The sequence below is a fragment of the Delphinus delphis genome, chromosome 10 (genome assembly GCF_949987515.2).
Source record: "Delphinus delphis chromosome 10, mDelDel1.2, whole genome shotgun sequence".
Classification (NCBI taxonomy): domain Eukaryota; kingdom Metazoa; phylum Chordata; class Mammalia; order Artiodactyla; family Delphinidae; genus Delphinus; species Delphinus delphis.
In genome coordinates, this window is record NC_082692.2 from 14220074 (window position 1) to 14244814 (window position 24741).

Sequence of the window (24741 nt, forward strand, 5' to 3'; positions counted from 1 at the left end):
GCTCACTTTAAATCTTGTCTGTGTTCATGAGTTGCTTTCTTAGCCAGTATACCATCTAATCCTTTCAACAAACTTATAAAACTGAAGCCCAGAGTGTCTAAGTAATTTGCCCAAGAGTGCATATCTAAAAAGCAGAAGAGCTAGAATTCCAATCCAATACTTTCTGACAAATTACATGGCTTTAAGCGTAGAACTAGGTAGATAAATAGAATGCACGATAAAGGACTTGATAATTGAAAGCCCAATAGAGTGCATATATGTGTATAGATATATAGGTGTGTGGATATGTATGTATGTGGATACGTGCCTGTGTGTGTATGAATATGTGTATGTAAACACGATACATACACACACATATGCTTTGTATACAAATATATATGCTTTACATATATATCCTTTGCTTTGTACGCAAAGCAGTCAGAAAGATGTTATAGACCATATTTAACCAATCTGCATCTGAGCGCCCTGTGTTTAGCTTATGAAATATCGGGTAAGTGGTACAATTGAGCTTGAAGTGTTTTGGGGGGAAGAATAAAAGGAATACATAATGGTTTAGAAGTTGTTCATTTTAGGAAAATCATGAAATAAATTGAATTTTTAAAATAAAAAGGCAGGGGCTTCCCTGGTGGCGCAGTGATTGAGAGTCCACCTGCCGATGCAGGGGACACGGGTTTGTGCCCCGGTCTGGGAAGATTCCACATGCCGCAGAGCGGTTGGGCCCGTGGGCCCGTGGGCCATGGCCGCTGGGCCTGTGCGTCCGGAGCCTGTGCTCCGCAACGCGAGAGGCCACAATAGCGGGAGGCCACAACAGGGAGAGGCCCGCGTACCGCAAAAAAAAAAAAATAAATAAATAAAAATTAAAAAAAATAAAAAGGCAGTATTGAATATGTACATCCTGTGGTGAGAAATGTTTACTTTTGTGTGAGTAATGGGTAGAGGAAATTAAAATGGGGAAAAATTAGGTTATCTACCAAGAATACTATTGATCTGTGCAACTTGGAAGTGGTTTTTAAAATGAGACCCAGATTTGCAGGGGCATCTTCCTATACATAAGCCTTCCAGGGAATATGCTTCTTTTTTTTTACTGACTGTACAATGTGCCAGGCCCTGATCTGGGCCAGGACAGCGAGGTGAATAAGACAGTCCCAGTGCTGTCCTCTTGGAGCTTCTGATCTAGCAGGGAGACATTATACTGATAAAGAGCCAGATAATTATAAGAGGAAAAAGTGTGAGACGGAACAGGCAGCAAGAGCCGTGTCTGCCATGGAATCTTATTTAATTCATGTATGCAAAATCGATTAAACATAAATGAAGTGACGTTTCTAAATAAGCCTTTGAAAGTAATCCCAGTCTCTCTTCTAGATAAGCCTACAGGTGTCTATTTACATCTAACTAAAATTAAAGTTAGAGATTCATTCCTTTGTTTGCACTGATCACATTTTAAGTACTCAGTAGCTACATGTGGCTCGTGGCTACCAGGTTAGACAGCACAGAACAGAACATTTCCATCTGCAGAAAGCTCATTACACAGTGGCGTTCTAGACTTTGAATGAATGGTAACCATTCGCCATTGACATTTTGGATATCAAATGTTAGGGCTAATGTTGTACAGATGAATGAAGACAGGCCATGGTTTGTCTGAGAGATCTCTAGAACAGTCTAACTTTTCTGGTGTTCTTAGTATAGACATTCCCTGGTCATCTTCCCCTGTAGTTCTCTTCTCCTTCTTAATCCTTACTTTTCCCTCTGTTCACGTGCTCATTCACACTTCCCTAGGGCTGATTCCATTTACCCAGCTTTACTCGAAAAACAATTTTACTTTTAGGCTGCATTAAAAGCAAATAAACCCATAATGGCTCTTAAAAATGACAAAAGGATATTTGAAACACAGAACGAAAACATACTCCAAACTAAACTATGGTACATTCTTACATTCTCCAAAGTCTGTTTCCCATTAGGTAAGTAAGAGACACTCCAGGACATTAAAGGACCATTTCTGTACTCATAGGTCTGGCTAAGAGCCTGACTGAAGATGGGTGTGAATTATAGTAATCAAATGTTCTTAATTAACTTGCCACTATTTTTTTTTTCAGAGTAAAAAAATGTGGTGGTGGTGGTGATCGTCTCTCATTTTTGAACTGAGAAATGAGTAGGTTATAATGGAGCTATTGGTGGGTTCGACAGTTTATATGGGACTATTCCTTTCAAAGCAAATACCTGACACACAGGAGCTTGGGCTGTACCATCTCCCTTTCTGACTTGACATCAAGCTTTTCTCATATACAGTTATTATTATTCTATCACATAGCTCTTAATCTAGATATTATTGAGTATATCACAATGGGGCTTATCGACATTGTGCTCGACTGGATTCTGTCTCTATGACTGCTTCTTCCGTCATTTAAAAAAGTATTTATTTTTATAGGTAACACATAAATATACTTTGCTTGTTAAGAATAATTCTGAAAAAAAAAAGCATAATTCTGGTTAAGGCTGAGGTTCCCTTTGTGCTGCAGCTATTTATAGTACGATATATGGTTCTTCACCGTTCATTGTCTTACAAAATGCATGTAAGTCTAAAATTTTTCATCTTCAGAGGACACCTCTGAATGCTTTCCTATGTAGGTCTAGCTCACACAGTTGACTGTGCTTCATATGTGTGTCTCCTGCAAGCTGTAATGCTCCCAAATTGGCTCAGTTGTGGCTCTGCCCCTTCACTTCTATTTATCAGGAGTAGCTTCATCAGCAAAGCATTCAATGCCCAACCCAAATACTATTTATGTAAGAAACAGCAGAAAGGGCAGCTTCCCTTCAATGTCATGGAAGCTGGCGGGAGTCAGTGACTGGAGGACTTGTGCCCTAGAGGCGCAATTACTGGGACCCCGGGGGAAAAGGAAAACCTTACTTGCGTCATCTGGTACTTTCAGCTGTTGCTCAGCAGCGTTTCGAATGCACTTGATCCAGGAATCTTGTCCAACATGGAATTATGAAAGGCAGGACACAGATGGTTGGTCCTGATAGCATTTCTTCAGGCAAGGCCTTTGCTTGAAGTTAGTAGCCCTGTTAAAAAGGTGATGACTCATTTAAGCAGTTTCCTTACTGTGTTAGGGAAGTAACATACCACCACAGGGAGAACCTGACCCATTTGTCTGGGCCATGTCAAATTTGAGTGGCGAGGGACTTCCCTGGTGGTGCAGTGGTTAAGAATCCGCCTGCCAGTGCAGGCGACACAGGTTCAATCCCTGGTCCGGCAAGATCCCACATGCCGCGGAGCAACTAAGCCTGTGCGCCACAACTACTGAGCCTGCGCTCTAGAGCCCGAGAGCTACAACTACTGAGCCCATGCACCACAACTACTGAAGCCCGCGCACCCTAGAGCCCATGCGCTGCAACGAAGAGTAGCTCCCACTCGCTGCAACTAGAGAAAACCCGCATGAAGCAACAAAGACCCAACGCAGACAAAAATAAATTTAAAAAAATACATATTAAAAAAAAAAAATTAAAGTGGAGCACATACCTACCATTACACGGCCTGAGAAGTTGAACTTCTACCCCTTGCCAGCTGGCAGTGGATGACAGGGAACAGCTTCTCACCCACCAATACTCCTTCCAAGTCCTGGGGCACTGACATGACCTGCCTTTACTGCTGGTGCCACAGCACATACCCAGAGGATGAATGGGTGCAGCTGTTCTTGTCAAGAACCGGAGCTCCAGATTGCTATAGGAAGGGATTTAGGGTGGGGCACTGTGGAAGGACTGGGATGGGGGGATGGAGGAGTGGAGTGCCAAGAAATTTGAAGTTATATTTGCAAAATAAACACAGTTTTTACTCGTATCATGTGTTTGTTTAGGGTGGCTTATGTAAAGGCTGCTGGAATTATAGGAGATCCAGTTGTTCCCCCCAAATCACCCTTTAGCCCTGTCTCCACTTGCCGTCTTTTCATTTAACTCATTTTTCCCCCCATTATCTGAGTATGAAGCTGGGGCAGAGGAAAAATGAGGATGCCCAGGCAAGTGTCCATATCGATGTTCCTGTAGTTTAAGGACCTGAATGGGAAGGGACTGAGCATGTCTATAAACAACCTTTGACTGTGTTCCCTGTTGGCTGGAGAAGAATAAAACTTTGGGGTGGCACAGGATAAAGGAATCTGCCATGCTGGAGTTAGTAGATGTTTTTGAGATTCCAAGCTGAATTTTGTCTTAGAACATATTTAAAACGTTGTTTGAGGGCCCGCACGCAGCAGCGAGGACCCAATGCAGCCAAAAATAAATAAATAAATGATTTTTTTTAAAAAAAGGTATAGCTATATAATTTTTTTAAAAACTGCATGTAAATGGAGAGTAATGTTTCTAAGCTTCTCCTTTAAGTAAAGGCAAATATAAGAAGACTCAGCAGCAGTGGGGTGAATGTGTCACGTGGATGTGCACGTGGGCATATCCCTTTTACTCATTGATGGGCTGAGGGAGAGAGGCGGGGGATGATGTGGGATGATGTGGGAAGATGTACTGAGGCCTCTGCAGAACAGGTGGAAAAAGAAGAGTGAAGGCAGCCCTTTCTGAAAGATTCCTGGCCCTGGAATTCCAGGTCTCCTCCATCTTTTGCTTCCCCAATGGGCCATACCTTCCGGCTCTCAGACAATGATGCCCTCTTGTTTTTTCAGCTAGGATTTGATAGCTAGTGCGAGCTTCGTTTATTGCAGTCATATGAATGGGTGGATGGGCCAGTTTTTATTTTCTGGGTTGTGATAGGAAACATTCTTAGTTTCTGTGTTAGCGTGATAGGGCACTTATCCATACGGCCAGTACTATTTCTCTTACCAGTATTTTTGCAAGTCACAGCCCTTCAAAAATTGCCAAAACCTTGACATGCTGTAATGATCAATTTCTGTGGTCAGTTTCATCTCCATATCTACTGATCTTTTGTATTCTATGTTCAGCCTGTTCCTTTCACTTTTTTTTTTTTTTTTTTTTTTGCGGTACGCGGGCCTCCCACTGTTGTGGCCTCTCCCGTTGTGGAGCACAGGCTCCGGACGCACAGGCTCAGCGGCCATGGCTCACGGGCCCAGCCGCTCTGCGGCATGTGGGACCTTCCCGGACCGGGGCACGAACCCGCGTCCTCTGCATTGGCAGGCGGACTCTCAACCACTGCGCCACCAGGGAAGCCCTGTTCCTTTCATTTTTAAGAGCAGCCATAGCAGAAGTATGATTTAAAGGGTCAAACCTAAGTAAAGTCCAGCCTATTTTTTCCTTCTTCTGTCCTGGCTTTCCAGACCTTGATGGGTAGTACATACATGAAAGCCAATCCCTAGCTTTTGTGTTTTAACCATTTTATTTTTCTAACTAAAAGCATATATTGTATTTATCAATATAATGAGAACACACTGTACTCTTAGCATTAATGCTTCTCTGGCAAGCAGGCTTCCCTGTCTGCTCTTTCTTTTCCTTTGGTTTTTGTAGGGTTAGTGTCAATGTAGGTGGCGATGTCTGCTCAAATATTATGGTCATAGTTAGTAATGGTCCACAAGGGTGTGACTTTTTGTTTCTTCTCATTTGTGGATTTTAGCTATATCCAATTAACTGTTATATATAATAGTTCTAGCACCCCACATATACGTATATTCTGAATTCCCTGCCTATGCTCTGCTGTAGGTGGAGGGGGGTGAAAAAGTGAAGACTTTCATCAGAGTAGGAACTGGGTATTGAATAAATACCCCCAGGTTCATTTTTAACAACAACAACAAAAAAGACAGTGATTGCAGGTAATTAGTAGCCTTTTGTTGTTATTATTCTGATATTATTGTTTTTGTTCTATTAAAATGAAACTGAATTTGCCTTCTCTTGGAATGAAAATTTTTTTTCTTTTTGGAAAGTTTCAATAGTGATGAGGAGAAAATGTGGTCTTTGGATAGGAGGGGAGGAAAATTTTTGTTTAACAGGTAGGTTAGTACCAATTTCAAAAGACAAATAACGAAAAATCACTTTAAATCAAGTTCAGGATTTTTTAGTAGTTGATTTGAGGGGGGAGTTCTCTCAATAGATGAGAAAATACTTAGAAATTTCTGTTTCTAAGAAATATGAGTCTGGTTAGTAATGGATTAGAACTCACTGAATAAAATAAGCCTTGTTAGTCTATATCGACCTAAATAAATAAAGGAATAAACAAATACATGAGGGATAAGGGACAACTCTCACTTATAATAGAATTCTAATTAATAAATGCGGAAATGAATGATGGAAATAGAAAATCATTATTAAGCAAGTAACACAGTGATAATTATTATAGGCAAGAATTATTGATAGATACAAAAATTAGTGGGAAAACGTATGATGAAAAACAGTGTATTTGCAGAATCTCAAAATATCTCACTACAGGATACTTGCTGGTTACAAAGGGTAGAGAAATCTGGCAGATATCACCTTAATCAAGTTAAAAAGTTAACATCGACAGTAATGAGACAGATTGTCGTCATGTATCTCCTGATGACGCAACATCACTTCTGTGATATTCTTGCTAAAAATGCACAGCCTCAGCCTGATCATGAGAAGGCATCAGACAAACCCACATAGGAGAACATTGTACAAATAAGTGGCCTGGACTCTTCAAACATGTCAAGGTCATAAGAGCCAAAAACAGGCTGAGGAACTTCCATAGACTGGAGAAGGCTAAGGAGACGTGGCAACTAAATGCAAGGTGGTATCCTGAATTGGATCTTGGACTGAAAAAAAAAAAGACATTAGTGGGACAATTTGTGAAGTTTGAATATGGACTACAGATTAATTATTTTGTATCAGTGTAAATTTTATTATTTTAATAATTAACTATGGTTATGTAAGGTGTTCCCATTAGAAGTTGGGGGAATGGCGTTTAGGAACTTTATACAATTTTTTGCAACTCTTTGTAAGTCTAAAATTATTTCAAAATAAAAAGGTGTCTTGGTGTGGTTTTGAATGATTTGGAATTTGTTTGTTGGCAGGAAGAGGATAATTGAATACATAAGACACCTCATTATATATAATCTCTTTTATTATTCTCTAGGATTTTCAGTTTTGCAATCAATCTTAGTGTCCTTTTGATTTGTTTCTTTTTTCTAAGCAGCAGCCCCTTAACCTGTGGCCTGATTGAACCTTCGGTAATCATCCTAACACATTTATTTCAATTTTATAATTGTAAAGACCTCGAGCAATAGTGACTTAGCTCCAAATAGTAACAGAACCAGGAATTTAATACTCCGGATCAGCTTTTTTTTTTTTTAAACTGGGTTCAGCTTTCTCTCATCTAAAGTCAAAGTATATAAAAATATTTCAGAAAATTCCCTCTAATCTATGACATCTAAAAAATGATAAGATCAAGGAATAGATCTTTTTCTAAACTTATGTGTACATATTGCCTCCTGAGTAACTTAAGTTTCTTGAAGGCAGCTTTGGTATCTCCTTCCTCTTTTGTATCCCAAGCTTCCAGCCAATGCTTTGCCTGTAATAGACTCTCAATGAGTATATGGAAAAGAAGTCCAGGAGATAGGGGCTGGAGAATAGACTGGTGTGTTTTGTGTTAACTTTATTCCAAAAGGATCAAACCGTGAGTGTGATGAAACTAACTTTTTGTGTGAGTGAGAAGTGATGGAACTAGCTTTTTTGATCACACATTTCAATAGAAAAATTGATATACCATATTAAGACCTAATTCCATACAAACCTTTGAGCTATAAAATAATAAATAGGAGATACAAGGTAGAGTAAGAGACAAAAAGTTAGAGACCTCTGACTTCCCTGTTGGCAGTAATGTGTCCTCGGATGAAATTTATCTTTCTAATTTAAAATTAACTTCCATCACTATCATTGTTGACTTTTTACTGCATTAATTTCTGTCCTTTTTCTCATTAGAATTTCATCTGTGTCTAAAATATCTCCTGTTTGCTTTGTCTTCCATCAACTCCGTTGGACTTAGCTGTTATATAAATTGCTTGTCATTGAAAAAAATCATAATTTTTAGGGGTTGCCTTTCAGGGGTTTGAAGAAGGTCTTCATCAGTCCAGAAACTATTTTAGGTGGTGGCAGTTAGAGTACAAGACTGTCCCATAGAATGAAAGACCTCAAGTAGCTTCTTTTGGGGGGAGGGGGCGTGTTGTTAAAAATAGATTTCTAGAATATCACTGAGGTCTCTCAGGCCCAGATGACATCATTCCCCAAGTACCATTGGCCCAAAAGTTAATGTCGTATTAGAGTATTTGTCCTCCACCTGCAGTGAATCAGTGACTAAGTCAAGAATTATACTCTGATTCTTAATGCCTCCGATCTCTTCACGAGCCTGTACCTTCTGTCTCCAACTCTGCATTTTATTTGAGACACCTTTGTCTTTCAGGAAAGATGTCCACATAGTATTATAACAGATGAAACAAAACTGGCTTTCAGTATGAGAAAAGCCTAACCATACTTTTAAAAAAATTATGGTAAAATACACATCATGTAAAATTAACCGTGATTTTTTTTCCCAGGGATTGCTAAGGAGCTTTTATTTAAGGTGCCAGATGAAAATGCAACATTTTCCCCCCAACCGGAAAAAATGTCATAACTAAATTTGCATTTTAGGAGATTTTACTTGGCCCATAGAAGACTGAACTTGCCCATTTTGTGGTTCTTCATACATTTTAGCTAACTTAGTTTAATTCATTTGCAAAATAAACAGGTTGAATTTTTTTGTGAGGGGGAGAATTAGGTTTTCATTCCCTTTTAAAATATATTTGTTAAATAACATTTTAGATGCCTCATTTTTAAGGGTTTTCTCAAAGCAGACTTCCTTCCATTAGTTGCAAGAACTTTCATCTAGATATATTTTATACCAAAAATATGTCATGTTTTACAGCTGGAATTGCCAAAGCTAAGACTGTGTCCTTTATCAACTTGCCGAATGTCTGAAAACCTAATCTAAAGTCCTTTGATTTTCTCAGTTATAAATCTTTTAAGCAATGTCAATATATTTATATGTTGACGTCAGTGGAATTATTATTTTTAGAATGCCAGTTTAAGAGCAGTTAGCTTTTCCTGCATCTGCCTTTGAAATGCAATTTAAAAATGATTAATCTGAAATGTCATTTAGTTAGATGTGAATCACTGTTTTTTCCTAGTGGCATCTGAAATGGAAGTGGGAGTCTAGCCACAAGAAATATCTCAGGCATTTCTTTTCTACCAGGGCATGGATGGCAATGAGTGATCACCGAAGGCCCCGTGAGGTGATTTTCGTCAGAAGAAATGATTTTTCTGTTGCTTAGAAAGTACTCTTTCCTAGGTGATTAATGAAGTTCTCATTTTTCCTGAGACAGTATCTACCTGATCTTAGTCTTAGCTTTTTCTTAGCTTAGTCTTAGTTCTTAGATTAGAACTATAATCTTTTTTCGTTGTTAGTCACCGCAGCTACTCCCTACACTTGAATCTTCAGGCTTTGTTTAAAGAATGATGCCCAGTAGAACTATAATCTTTTAAAAATGTCTTAAGGGCTTCCCTGGTGGCGCAGTGGTTGAGAGTCCGCCTGCCGATGCAGGGGACACAGGTTCATGCCCCGGTCCGGGAAGATCCCACATGCTGCGGAGCGGCTGGGCCCATGAGCCATGGCCGCTGAGCCTGTGTGTCTGGAGCCTGTGCTCTGCAACGGGAGAGGCCACAACAGTGAGAGGCCCGCGTACTGCAAAAAAATAAATAAATAATAAAAATAAAAATGTCTTAAAAGAGAAGAGGAGCATCATTTGTATACGTGCCCAGATAATTTGGGAAGTCCAAAAATTTGGTTGTCTGGTCTTGTTAGATGCTGATAAAAGAACAGGAGGTGATCCCTGAGTTCTGTAACTGATGCCTTGAGCAGCGAATCCTAGCCATGGCAGAGGACCGGGGATGATTTGGGAATTGCTGCTTCTGTTACTGCATGAACAGTATAAGGAAAAAGAAGTTTGTGGACAGCTGGTATAGAGAGGATACAGTAAGCCAAACAAGAAAAAGGGATCATAAAAAGACTGGTAACTCAGGGCTCTGTGATGACTGAAATCTCACCTTTTAAATGTCTCTGCTTTCAGATTGCCTGTTTGGTATCTGTGGATCAGTTTCAGCTTTATCAGCGGTTAAAATCTGAACGAGGTATGTAAACACTCTTCTTTTTATCCTGATGGTGAATGTGACCATCTTAACCCTAACCTGTGTGGAAGATTAAGGCAGCTGTGAGCTGTCAGAAAAGCCACCAGGGTACTCAGAAAAAGACAAACGGTAATTGCAACATAAAATTTCAACTTTCTCAGCCACAGCCAGGAAAAAAAAATGCAGACTGGCAGGAAACAGAACTTTCCTTATGTTGGTTGTTTTGTATTTTTAATTGGGCTCACGTGAGAGAAGTTCTGCAAAAGTTGGGTAGTTTCACAATAACAGTACGACAAAGAAAGTGACCCTCAAAATGGGTTTTACCAACTTCCCTGCTCGTGAAGATCACTTCAAAACATTCATCCATCCAAACATTTTCACTGCTCATTGTAATAGTCACCGTTTGTTCTTGTTCAGTCAGAGTGATGGCTGAGTAATCATTCTAATGCTATTTCCAATGTATTGGACTAATTTTCTTTCTGACTTTAGACTTGGGGTAATTTATATAGCTTTTCTATTTGTACTGCCTTTTTATCTGTAGGAATTATTTTTTGGTGTACTTTTCCATATCTGAGAAGTAGAAGAAAATTGTTTCCTCTGGAACTCATAGGCCTCGTTGAGTATATAAAATCAACTCTAATCTAGCATGAATGTACAGTTTTCTGATTGCTACCTTTTTAATCTGGATTAATAAAGTCTAGAGGTAAGAGGGTAGGGGAAGAAATGAACATTTTTTTTTAATGTGCCAGTAAATTTGGTAAACAATTTATCTCATTTAATTTTTGCAATTACCCTGACAGATAATTCTTACATGAAAAAATAAAAAAGAGCATGTGCAGCATAAAGGGGGTAAGAATAGGAATATTCGCAGGAGAATCGCAGGATGGCATTCACTACCTTTGACCAAAGTTTGGTTCAGTCTCACAGGCTTATTTTTTTTCAGCAAGCCAAAAGCAGATTCATCTCTCATGGGTATATCATTTAACTAAATTTATAAGACTGATATATGGAGTTTATTTAAAAATTCTTGGACTGCATTACTTGAATTACATTTTTGCCCTATAGGAAGATGCAAAAAGGATGTTGTGGAACATAGAATCAGAACCAGAAGAGTCAAATGAATTTTAGGTTTAATGGATGAAGACATAGCCTGATATGCCATCTACACTGTCCTATGTAGATTCTGAGCTAACTAGAGGACTTAATGATGGGGTAGTTTATATTGACCCTCCCTAATCCATCCACGTGGGCTGATTAGGTTGAGCATTATAACATCAGATGCTGATGAATGGTATCAGACATCTGCCCTGCCATTTTCCCACTTTATCCCAATATCCTCCATTAAAAAAATAAATTACTGCTGGAACCTAGGCATTAACCCCATGGATGGATGTGGCTGGTAGGTGATTTTGGAAGGCAATTTGTACTCATGTAATTCTTCCTCAGCATCCATTATAAATAATTATTATTAGAAAATAGACATTCCAAGTAAGAATAAGTTTAATAACATTCCAAGTAAGAATAATTCTTAATTCAAGTAAGAATTAAGTAAATGCAGTTTACTTGATAGGAATAATCTTTATCTAAATTGTATACCTCTGTTTTACATAATAGACTTCGTATTCACCTCTAACTCAACACTTGCCAGCTAGGTGACTTTAGGTCTATGTCATGAACATATTTTATGTGGAACACTTTAAGAGGGGATCTTGAGATGTATTAAATGCTACTATTATGAATGGGTTAAATGACTAACTGGTGGAAACTAAAACTCATTGGCTGGACTCAGATAGAATTGGAGAGATTGTTTTTACTCTGAAAAAAATGTAGAATCAGATTAGTGGCAGCTCTGTATCTTAGTAAGAAAAATTATCATTAGTTTTGTCCAATTCTTATTGCCTACCAAGTTCTTTTTTAGTTTTTAGTTTGTCATCCAGTGTTTTAGTTTTCTTCTACATTATGTTACATATATGATTAGCTTGTCTTCTGTGTCTTTGTTTTCATCTGCATCTTTGTGGGGAAAATCTTTTGAACAGAAATGGTCCCAAATCACCACTCTGTTTACACAAAGCAGAGAAGTGTCAACTTGGCATTGATGCTGTGTATTCTGTGAATCCACTTTTCATCCATCTGTGATTTTTCCGTTGGCTACTGCTGTGTTTGTGGGTTTTCTGTGTCTGTCTTCCAGTATTAACAAAGAAAAGGGAATACTGAGTTTGGCATGTGTTAGCGATTATTGCTTTACTCTCTTCTGGTTCTCAAAGCACATGTCTGATTATTAAGGCTAGAATTTTGTTTGTCTCTTGTTTCCAGAACCTACTTTTTCAAATTAGTTTTTTGGAAAGTTGGGTTAAGATTATGCATCTCTAGTCCTTAAGAGTTTTTTTCTAATTTTCGTGATCCTTTTTACTTACTGTAACTGCAAGTTGCTTCAGTTCCTTGGTGAGTGAATGTGTCTGTTCTTGGATATTTGTATAGTTACCAAGTGGCTAGAGACTCTTACAAATGGTTTAAATGCCATTATTGTTCTCCTTCATAAAAAAAGTGAATACAATAGGGCTTTATTTCCCTGTTATCATCCGTTAATCCTACTGTATTCATTCATGTATTCAATATATACTTATTTATGTACTGAGTATCTGTGTGTGCCAGGTGCAATTCCAGATGTGGCTTCAAGCTATGGTTCCATTTTTCTTTGAAAGCTCTTTTGTTCTCAGCATTTTTCACAAAAAGCCTCCTTTCTTTTTTTAAAAAAAAATAATTAATTTTTGGCTGCGTTGGGTCTTCGCTGCTGTGTGTGGGCAAGGGGGGCTACTCTTGGTTCTGGTGCGTGGGCTTCTCACTGCAGTGGCTTCTCTTGTTGTGGAGCACGAGCTCTAGGTGCGTGGGCTCAGTAGTTGTGGCACATGGGCTCAGTAGTTGTGGTTCATGGGCTCAGTAGTTGTGGTTCATGGGCTCTAGAGCGCAGGCTCAGTAGTTGTGGTGCACGGGCTTAGTTGCTCTGTGGCATGTGGGATCTTCCTGGACCAGGGATCGAACCCATGTCCCCTGCATTGGCAGGCAGATTCTTAACCACTGCGCCACCAGGGAAGTCCCTACAAAAGCCTCCTTTCATTTTGAGCCTTAACATTTATGAGACGGCTCTTCAAATTTCATCTTGCTCTTGCATTTGCCCTTGGTGAGATGCTCCCACTCCATCATTTCTATCTAATTATTAAGGTCTTATCTCACCAGAGCTCCTGTGTAGCTATTTGGTTTCTTTTAGTGTTTTTACTTTTTAAGACTGGGTGATACTAAATGACTTTATCATGAGTTCAGTTTTATTTTTTAACACCGCCCATCTCTCATTAGTCACCTTCCTTTTCATAGTTTCTGATCACAAGCTCATTCTTATCATCTGTGTGTGTGTGTTTTCTTTTTAAGCCTGATTTTCTGGTGTTTTGTGGTAAATGTATGACTAAGTCTAGGGTTTCCTTCCCAAGCTATTCTGTGCTTTCAGGTGGTAACACTTTCTCCTTGGCTTCACACTTCTTCAACTTTACCATCCCATTCATTTTGTTGATCAGTTTTAAACCTAACACAGCACCGTCTAGATGTTACAGCTCTCCTCTGAAAAACTGAAGTGTCTGCAAGAAAAGACATTTATTAGCAAGTTGGGTGAGGTTTCTAAAGGGACCTGAATAAGAGGCACAGTGTTCATAAGTGTTTTCCTCTTCCTCTCTGCAAGTCCATTTCCTCATCTATAAAATGGGGATAGTAATGGAATGATGGTCCCAGAGCTGCTGTAGAGAATAAATGAGTTAATATTGTGTATGTCACAGAGTGCATTCAATGAATTATTATGCCATTATTGTTACTCTTCTTGTTATTCATCACTACCACCCCCAAATCTTGTCCCCAGTTTTCTAAACTAAACTAAGAAAGAATCTTTCAGAACCCAGATCATGTCTTGGAGTGAGTGCACAATAATATCACTCTGTTTTCTTTTCATCTTAATTCAGATCTTTTTCAGTGTGTTTCCTTCCTTATTGTCGTAGATTCTAGAGAGTTGTATAGAAATTTGATAATCAAGGCAAATTCCTTACCCCACCTATCATATCAGTTTCCTTCATACAGTGTATTCTTACTCAAAGCATCAATCCGCCTTCTCTGAACACCTCCAAGGAGATTGTGACTTGCTGAGAGGGAGCATTCAGAGTTGCTGCTTCAAAGAGAAACGATTTCCATGGTGATGGGGGGATTGAAATCTATTTAATAACATGATTGTGTTTTTACATAAATAATGGTATTCTAGGAGTAAAAAGGCCTGATCCCGTCACATACTCACTAACCATGTGTTATGCAGACTCCTAACTTCTGTTGGTCTCAACATAACAGTGTTAGACTAGATAACCTCAAAAGTTGTTTCCAAGTTTGAAATGCTGTGGTTCTCATCAACTATCTTGAGAGCAACTCCTCTGCTGATGGCCACCTCTGTTTGGGTATTTACTGTAGCAGATGTTAATTCCAATCAGTTTGGTTTAATTGCATTTTAACTATCTGCAGAAGACCTTTGTTCTTTGAGATAGTAGAAAGCAAATTAATTTTGGCATAATTAAAAATGCAGTGGGTTGTAAAAGTTAAAACAGTTTGATTTAGCTCAGCTGATAATTAAATTAGCTTGAGTGCATGGCATTTCCCACAATAATAGACGTGCCTCCGATGTCTTTTTTGGTACAGCCTCACAATGGTAGAAGATGGCAGAAAAACAACTTGTGTTAGCTGAGAAAATATCTAGCCGAATAAAAAGTAAGCTTCACATATCTAGTTCCAGGTGGGAAAACCAAGGGTCTGGAGTTTAGTTTTTGAAAGCTGAAAACAGTTATTGGGGTCAGACGTGGTCTGTAGGTTTCATGACAGTTTTATTTTCTTGGAATGTGTCTATGTCCTAATAATTGTCAGAGTATAGAAGTAGAAAATAGTTTTAAATAGCGTTTCCTGCCTTATGTAATTTACATGAAGAAGCAGAATCTGAAGATCAAATAGTGGGGCTTTACTTCAGTAATCAATTCTAATTTTCATAAGTAAATTCCGGTTCAAGTCTGTGACTTCGTCTGTCTCTGATGTAAGTATGTTACAATTAATCACTTTTCAGTCATGTCCATATTAAAGTGTTGAGGGTACGGTTCTCTTTTTCTAGGTTTCTGAGCTTTGCCCCATCTCAAAGCTGCAGAAAGTTTTCATCACTGCTGATACAGAAGAAATTATTTGAATATGCATCAGTTCTTTTTTTTTTTCCATCTTTGGAATAGAAATTGGGAGGAGGAAGAAACTGAACCTTAAATGTTTTGAATAATGTGCATTTTGTTTATCTACATAATAACTGTGTTTCCTGAGCCCAAAGCCAGGAGGTAGAATTGAATTCACAGTAATAGTAATAAAAAGTGTTTTAGAAAGTCCTCCGTTCAACCCCGGGGGCTCTCCTTCCCTTCACACTCCTCTCAGATGATTGGTGTGGAGGAGAAGACAGCTCTTGTTCGTGGGATAGCGATTTGGCTACCACCTGGTATCCATTAATACGTGCCTTTTTGGCTTGGCTTCTGGGAAGTCCTGTTAGCTGCCGGGGCTGCCAACGTCTGCTGGCTCTTCAGCTTTTTCCACCGTTTCTACCACTCTGGCGTCTAGGCCTGCTAGACCTGCGCGGTCTCCTAGGAGTTTCGACTCGCCCAGGAAACAACAAGAGTCGGAAGTCGATGCAAAACGCAAGAGGTTTATTGAAGGCCGGTGCACCGGGGTTCCTTGGTCCTCACGCAGGAGGTCGAAGAAGGAACCCTTTTGGGCGCGAATATGTCAGTTTTATAGGTTCCCACTTCCCCGTATGTAAATTATAGATTTGGTTGTGTTCTCCTGCTGATTGGTCCCGGCTTAGGCTCGGACCAGAGAGGGAACTTGTCCCCAGCTGCCTGATTGGTCTTTGACAGACACCTTTTTTACATTTTGTTATTTCCCTCCTTCTCCCCAGCTGCCTGATTGGTCTTTGACAGACACCTTTTTTACATTTTGTTATCTCCCTCCTTCTCGGAAGGGGGCCGGACATCCTGGAAATTCACCCATTGTCTAAGAAGCCCCTATTGTCTGGAGAGTTCTTAATCATTAGCTGGAACAATGTCCCTCGAGTCCCACAGGCCCCGCTTGTGGTATACTCTGTTACCTGAGGTATATGAAGCAAAATGGAGCTCTTAATGGCACATTGGACTGTTAATAATTAAAAAAAAGCAAGACAACTCTTTTAGCTTCTTTTGACTTTTACTTGTAGCTGCTTTTCTGGGAGCCAGGCTGAAGGATAATGTGAAGGACAGGTGCCATATTGTATTCAGATCCCTTTTCAGTGTAACCTGGCCAGAATTGTATGTCTAGATCCCTGTTCTGTTGTGGGAAGCTCTTCTCCAAGAGACTCCAAGGTGCCCTATACAAGTATCTCTCTGAAGAGTTGTGTCTGTTCTCTGAAAATATCTAGACGCAGGGCTGAACAATATAGAACCTTGCCATAGATGCTTTCATTATCTTTTATTACCATAGGGAATTGATCTACAGATACTTTTGTTTTGTTTTGTTTTGTTTTGTTTTGTTTTGTTTTGCGGTACGCGGGCCTCTCACTGTTGTGGCCTCTCCCGCTGCGGAGCACAGGCCCCGGACCCGCAGGCTCAGCGGCCATGGCTCACGGGCCCAGCCACTCCGCGGCATGCGGGATCTTCCCGGACCGGGGCACGAACCCGCGTCCGCTGCATCGGCAGGCGGACTCTCAACCACTGCGCCACCAGGGAAGCCCTACAGATACTATTTCTTACGTTGCTTCACTCATTTACTCAATGAATACTATGTTCCAGGTACGTGTCTAGGTCAGTAGCTGTCAACTGGGTGACTACATCCAACTGCATCTCTACCAGGAAATCTTGACAGTTTCACCTTCAAACTATGCTCCACATTTTTAGTACTTCCACTTCTAACGTATATCATCTTGGATTAGACGTATCATCTTGGGTTAGATAACTGCAATAGCCTCTTACTAGATCTCTGTGCTGCCACTTCGTTCTGCTACCACCTATTGTTCCTACAGTAGCCAGAATAATCTTCTAAAAGTGGAAGTCATATCACAGCACTCCCCTGATCAAAATGGCCTTCTCCTCCAGTGGCTTCTCACCACATTTAGGCCTTATCATCATCATCTGCGACCAGACCCTTGACGACTATCCCCAGATTATTTCCTGTGTTGCTCCCCTCTGCTTACTTAGCTCCGTGTAAGACTGCACTGCCTTATTACATGTGTAAATCCCTTCTTTTGCATTATTTGGATAAAAGTTGGAAATCTGTCAGACCAAAAACCATGTGTAGGTTGGCTACGTATTCACGGTTCTCTTAAATGTGATTTTTAAAATTGCACAGCTATAAAAAACCCTCAGAAACAGAAGTGATGTTTGCTCAGTATCATCTGGTTCTTACAAATGTTAACAGTCCCAAAGGCTTATCTTTCCCAATTCTAACCAAATTAATACTGTAGTCACTCAGTTGAAAGAGTAGAAAGTGTGCATTGGAGCTGAGCCATCTCTGTCATGAATCAAAAATAGAGAAGGCAGAGAGAAAAACACATTAAGTATTCTTCGTGTCTTCAGGCCCAGAAACACCAATGTACCTTTTCTTCTCATTCAGAAATGTCCATCATGAATTTCTGCAGCGTGTGGCTGTTTGACTATAAGGGAGAAATCTCTGCGGTCCCGTCTGTACATCCAGTAAGAGAAATTGAGTCACTACTCCTTTGAATACTCATTCCCTAACTCCTTGCTAACTTAGTTTGCTCCTTACTTTAACATAGAAATATAAACTGAGAGGACTTTAATGAATTTGGCTAGATTGCCCCCACCCCATCCCCAACCCTCCTACCCACCAGGGTAGTCATTTACTCTGCCTTTAATGGTTTATCAAGAAGGCAATAATGACACACCTTTTTCGGCAAGTATCTTTTACATAAGCAGAGCAGTATTTAAAAGTTGTAGGACATGCTCAAGTACCTGTGTAAAAAAAAAAAAATCTGTGCCCCAAAACAAACGTTCCATAAACAAAAGATATTGTATTGCTACTGTGGGTACCTCCTGTATGGATAGACGTTTCTCCAGGCTTTAATTATGTGATTCTAACTAGCAGGACTTTCTTTTTATTGAAATTATTTAAAAGGGAGGCTGATGGGAGAAGGGGGCCCCGTTTGAGAGAAGTCATTGGTTTAAATTAGTAGATATCTGGTCTTCCTTTTCTCCCCGAGCCCCCTACATTTATAAAAGGAAATTTTTTGATCCGCTGGGATGGAGGGGAATATAGTGAATGCATCCCATCTGATGGTACTGATTGGCCTAGTGAGGGGGGCTTGGAAGCCTGCTAGGGAGACCCAGAAACACCTCCTTGTGATGTGCTGTGTTTCTAAGTGGAACCTAAGCCTGTCCTCTAGGGTAGCTCTCCCTGGAGTTGAAGAACCCAGACAGATATGCAAGAAGCAGTTAATGAATAGTAAACTAGAATATATAACCAAATACTAAGTACTCTTTAGAAGAAGATGTACACATTTGTGAATGTGACTTCCGGGATAAATACCTGTCTGTATATAGGATGTTCAGGAAGTGGGAAGAGTTGATCAGCAAATCTGTTTGAAAGAACCATCCCTTCTCTTATAGTTTTGACTTCTTTTTGTGCCATGTGAGTTCTGTCCTTCACGTTCCCACACGGTGCTCCATACTTGTCTGTGCTGGAGTTGGTTTTATATATTTATGTGTTCACTCTCAGTTTGGCTTGCTTTCAATGATGTATTGTAAACAGATTTTAGGGGGGTGGAGAAGGCTTTGATTTATAGTGCTTACCAATTTCTGTGGTGTAAATACTTCCACTGTGGCTGATTTCCAGCAGCCAATGTGATGTCGCTGAACATGGAGTTGGAAAGAGATGCAGTGGGTTCTTGTGAACTGGCAAGAACCCACTTCTGGAGGTGACTGCCAGTATCCTTGCTCAGTGTTTCCTCTAAGTGCAGAATCTTTATTCTAATATCTGGAAGGAGACTCTTCTTTCACTTTTACACCTTGTAAACTCTGGCTGCCTACAGAATTGCTATTCCAGGGATTTCTTTTTTTTTTTTTTAATCTGTGTTTATGTGATGCTTTAGCTCTTTCTAACTTAATCTCGTTGTGTTTCATCTCAGCCTGTGTCACCTGCTTCGTACTGTGATTAGGAGGGACTAGTTTTACCTTCTGATTTTAGAGCTGATTAAAAAGGGAAACTTTAATTGTGGATACTTGGACAAAAAAGCATAAAAAACGTTCTGTGTATAAGAATGTTTCTGTATTTTAAAAACTTTCTTACTTCCATCCCCTAAGATCTGTTCACAGATATTTGTTAATAGTTTTATTTTTGTTATCTTGTGAGATGTTTTGTCAGTTATTACATAGCTTATTATTATTACTTTTTACATTGTATTTAAACATCTCTTTCCCTTCTCATACTGTGAGATTTCTCAGGAGCAAAGCCTCTATACACAGGGTGTCCAGTAAGTAGCTGAAATTGATCATTTGTTGAATGAACAATGAATAATAGACATTTGTCTAATTTTCAGTCTTATCATCACAAGAAGTAAGACCTGAGGGAGAAATTTGGAATAGTCCAAATTAAAATGAGAGTTGAGGCTTAGTCATGGTGTGAGCTCTATAAATAAGTAAAATCCAGGACTAAGTCTTAGATACCATCCATCGTTGGAGCAAAGGAAGCAGTATTAATGATAAAGGGGAAAGGAAGATTGTGGGAAGAAAACAGAGAGGCCAGTGCCTTAGATAGAGTTACAAGAAGAGTATCAGATAAAAGATGGATTGAGAAACATTTGTTGGATGTGACTAGAGGGATGTCAGTTGTACCTTTCAGAGAGCAGTTTATTTAATGTGTTGGGAGTAAAAACTTTGTTTTAAAGACTTAAGGAGGATATGAGGGGATAGGAATGGGAATCAGAGAATGTGGATCACTCACCCAAGGATTAAGATGAGATAGGAAGTGAATGAATGTTAGGTATAGAGAGAAAGTAGGATTCTAGAAGGAATACTTATTCATTTTAATGTTAGAAACATTTTTCATCATTGCCCTCGTAAGTGACACTTCATAAAAGAGGTTTAGTTTTGAAAGTGCTATATGTAAAAGTCCATGTTTTGCCAAGTTGACATCTTTTCAGATGTAGAGAGCCCTGATTGAGGTGGGTGGAGATCTATGGTCTAATATAGATCATCACATACTTTCAACACCAGGACTGATATTGGATGATTTTAGTGTGCACATCTATTGATGAGAGTCCCAGAAGGGAATTTTGGTGCAAGGCAGTTCAAGATGGTATTATTACTGTATGTATTATAAATCAGTTATTTGCAGAGCAGGCTGTCTATGCTTTTGAAAACCCCAGGAATTACTACTTTATATCAATAGGTAACATCCCATCACTGTGTCAGGTATATTGGAGCACACAAATAGAGTAAGAAATAGCTCTTGCCTACAGTCTGAAGAGAGAAAGACCATCTCTACGAAATGAATAGAGAACAGCAGTGAACAAGACGCATGTTCTGTGACTCCAAAAATTAAGACAAGCACGTGAAAGTAGGTCCTTTAGGAATGGATAGGCTACGACTTGGTAGAGAAGAGAGGGGGTTTTTAGGGGGAAGGAAAAGCACAGAATGAGAACTGTATATTTGGAAAAGAAGGTGAAACAAAGGGGAAATTTGAATATATTTCAATGTTATAAAAAGTAAATGATTTTCCAGGGGACAGCTTAGTTCCAAAATTATTTTTAGTTTGTTTTTCATATGCCAGACTGAAAGTAGCCTTTCAGTCAGCTTTGAACGGCTGTGTTCAAAGGCAGAAAGACCAAAGGACGATTCTTCCCCCTGTATCAGGGAAGAGATCTTGTCCCAGCAGCCCCTTGGTGGACCTCCTGTTGGCAGGACTCTTGTCGCATACCCAAGCCTTAGCTGCAGGGAAGGCGGAGAAAGCAAGTCTCTGGAATATTCCACCTCTGTAGAGATAGATAAAAGTTCTCAGCAAAGAGGGTTGACAGGGGTAAGGATAGATATTGAGTAGATAACACTAGAATTGGCTGGAGTAGCCAATTTCATTTCTGAATTGAGTCACATCCACCTCCTAGTAACTCCACTTTTGGTGTTTGTTAAGCTCTATAGGTTATTCCTACAGAACAGGACTTCTAATGAAAGAAATGAGTAGAAGCCTGTAATGTCTCGCTTCTGCCTCTCCTTCCACACTCCTTTTCATTGTCACTTATGTACTGTCATAGTGGAGAAAACTACAGACGATCTCTGTTTTCTGTGTCTCCCTAGCATTTGCATTGGACTGTGTGTCATAGCTGCACTGCATACTAAGGCCCTTTTGTTAATAGGAGTTCATCAGAATCTTTCATTGCTCCCCTATTTATTGTTTCTGTTTCTATTGTGCCACCCAGATACCTGAAACAAGTAGAAACAAGTCAGAACATCCACCAAATAATTTTAATTGATTAGAGCTATGAAGACAGGTTGCATACTTGAATCTTTTTAAGGTGATCAGTAGGGATGCTATAAATTTTATAATATCTCTTAACTTTCCTTTCCTTTCCCTCCATTATCATCAAACTTTTAGAAGACCTGTGATTTAGAATGGTAAGTAGATATTTAAGGTGGGAATCCTTAGTGCTAAGTTACATGCCAGACTTCATTTCTTTGGGCTTAGTATTTGCAAAGCAGTTTAAAGAGTTTGGGAGAAAACATAAATGGTGTGAAAATCAAAGGTCAGGGTCTTGAAGCATATGTGTGTCAGTGTCTCCTTAACATTTTAATCATCGTGTCCCAAAATTTTGGGTATCTTAGAGGGGTTCATCTCTCGGAGTCTGAGGACCTGTGAATCATAAGCTTCCCTTTTCTGATTATATTTGGCCCATCATTCTCTAATCCTGCCCTCCAGAATTATTAGATAAGAAAATAGGTTGAAGGATGCTCTTTTTGAATGAAAACCTATAATAAGCATAGGTCCAATTGTTGCATTTTCTAGATGCCACATTATTGGAGACAGTGTTTCCTGGAAGATTTCAGACTTTCCCGCCCCCCCCCCCCCGCCCCCGGTACTGAATTTGTAAAATTATTACCTTTAAAATTAAGCTCATACTTAATACCTTCATTTTGTTTTTGCACCATTCTTTGGGGTTTTTTTTTTGCTTTTTGCATGGAAATTTCCAAGAATCGCAAGCCTTAAGAGATTTGAAACTAGAATCTCATCAGTTTAAAATTTGCAAAATACGTTGGTTCAGGGAAAAAAAGGGCTACTCTACCCCTTAAATAACATCATTTTCCACATGGTATTTTCCACTAAAGGTTATGTTATATGACAAGAATATGGAGTCTGTTATTGACTAGAAAATGGAAAACTGAACAAGATTTGTAAACACTCGCATAGAAAGACAGTAGCACATCTCCCAAACCGTATCTTCTTTTCTGCATGCCACGTGGATCTAGCCAGTGTGGTGTCTGATCATTTTATGGCCTGTGAAGGTCCCTACCTTTTGTTTTTAGAGCATGTGGGCCTTTTACAAATCGTCCCTCACTAGCACATTGGCAGGGCAGCAGAATATCCAGATTGACGGCTAATCCGACTTCTTGACTGAGCCACACCAGACACTGTTTGGTCCTAAAACTATTTGATTCTTCTTCTTTAATTTCTCTCTAAACAACAGAAGAAACCTCACTACCTGCTTATCAGTGCCTGAAAGGACAAAATCTTTTGTGGACTTTTTTTCTTTTGTTTTGGTTGGTTCTTCATGTCCAATTTTTCTCCAAGATGGTATCCAGAATAATTGTAGAAGGGACTTGGGCTTTTTGCCTGTTTCGAATGCTGAAAGGTGAGAAATATTCCAAGAGTTGTGCATTTTGGTTAGTAAGAAGCTTCCTTATCTGTTCATAAGGGCAATGGTGGCCTATTCCATTGAGTACGTACTTTGGGAAGTGTGGCAGGGCTGGGTGACCTTGTAGGTCTGGATCCACTGTGAAGACCAGTAGTAGAAATCATCGCCATTGGTTGTACTAAGCTTCCGTAAGTGTCGACCTATAAAAGAATAAATGTAGGAGAGAAAGCAAAGCCTCAAGCTTGAATGAAAGATAGATAGACCACCACATTTTCTTTCTTTACGCTTTAGAAGTTCACCTGGACCCCTACAGAACGTGGTGTCCTGTCGCAGACTGTCAGACAGTATGCCCTGTCGCATCAAGTGAGCCAGGACAGCCCGTGCTCGTGGAGTGCCCTTCTTGCCACCTGAAGTTCTGCTCGTGCTGCAAGGATGCTTGGCACGCAGAGGTCTCCTGCAGAGACAGTCAGCCTAGCGTCCTGCCAACAGAGCACGGGTAAGAAAGGAAACTTCGTCTTGGGATTATTCACTAGTGTTCTTAGAAATATGTTGCTTGGAGAAGGAGTTATATTGTGATGAAATTTCAAGGTAAGTTATTTCCCTGCAGAGGTTTCCTGAGAAGTGTCTCAGGATTGGTAAGTTATTAACAAAGAATAACCAAATAAGCATGTCTAAAGGGATTTTAGTTATTTACCCCCAGAGAATCTTCCAGATACGGCTGACATTAGAGTCTGTATGAGTTTTGATTTCTTTTTAGGTAGGAGGCATGTGGTCCCTTGGTTCTCCGTAGGAAGTCATGACTTTTGTCCACAGCCGTTTGCTTAGGTACCGTGACCGCCTACAATTGATACACCTCATTCTTCCTGCTTGCGAAGAGGTGCAGAAATGATTCTCTTCCCTGACTCACTTGCCAGCTTGTGAGGTGTGCCGATCATATCAAAAGGAACACAGCAGTAGAAGCAACAGCCATTCAGTGTAGTACGCTGCTAAAACTCGCGTGTACTAGAGAAAGAGAGCTTATCTTTCAGTACGTTGTGCTCTGAATAATAACAGTGCTGAGGTTGAGATTTTGTTATGATGAGAAGCAATGCACTCTGTACCTTCTAGGACGGAGGGTTTTTATGGCAGCAGCAGGGCCTCGAGTGAGAGACCTTTGTGTTTGATCCCTTGCTTTGCTTGAGGCTATAGCTCTTTTGCATCAGCAAGGTCAGAAATACCATTGTTACCGTCCAGCTGGCTTAATCACCCAGCACCCTTGGAGTGTGGAGAGCCATTCTCCAGGAACAGAAATGCTACCTGGCTGTGATGCTGTGCTTGAACTGCAGACCAAACACATCAAGAGGAGAAAAAGAGCTAACACACGTGGCAGGCATGTGCCTGCTTAGCCAGTACCTGCTACATTGTCACTGCCACGCAGCAAGGTCCCCGGGGAATCACAGGACGATGTAAAGATCCTAGAGGAGAGATGGATTGAGTTCTGACATTGTCACTTGGTATCTGTGACTTCATGCAAGTCATTCAGCCTCTATGAGTCATTTCTCTATTTGAAAAAACAAAGGGGAGGAATGAAAACGGTGGCTGTCCCCCTGCTGTGTAGGGTTATTATGAGCACCAAATCCAGTCCTAGGTTTGAGCACACTTTGTGAAACTGATGTTTCCACGTGCTGGGTGGTGGTTTTGATGAACGG

General features: G+C 39.9%; 1 protein-coding gene across 22 annotated transcripts in view; it reads left to right on the forward strand.

Moving 5' to 3' along the window:
- Window positions 1-24741, forward strand: part of RNF144B (ring finger protein 144B) — a 610854-nt gene that overhangs the window by 42853 nt on the left and 543260 nt on the right. For all 22 annotated transcript variants that reach the window (XR_009520985.1, XR_009520984.1, XR_009520983.2 and 19 more), the window contains exons 4-5: window positions 10062-10122; window positions 23345-23549. Coding sequence is in view for 9 of the 22 variants with exons in the window: in XM_060023570.1 (XP_059879553.1) it covers window positions 10062-10122; window positions 23345-23549 (266 nt within the window). In the remaining 13 variants the exon portion in view is untranslated. The remainder of the gene's footprint in view (window positions 1-10061; window positions 10123-23344; window positions 23550-24741) is intronic.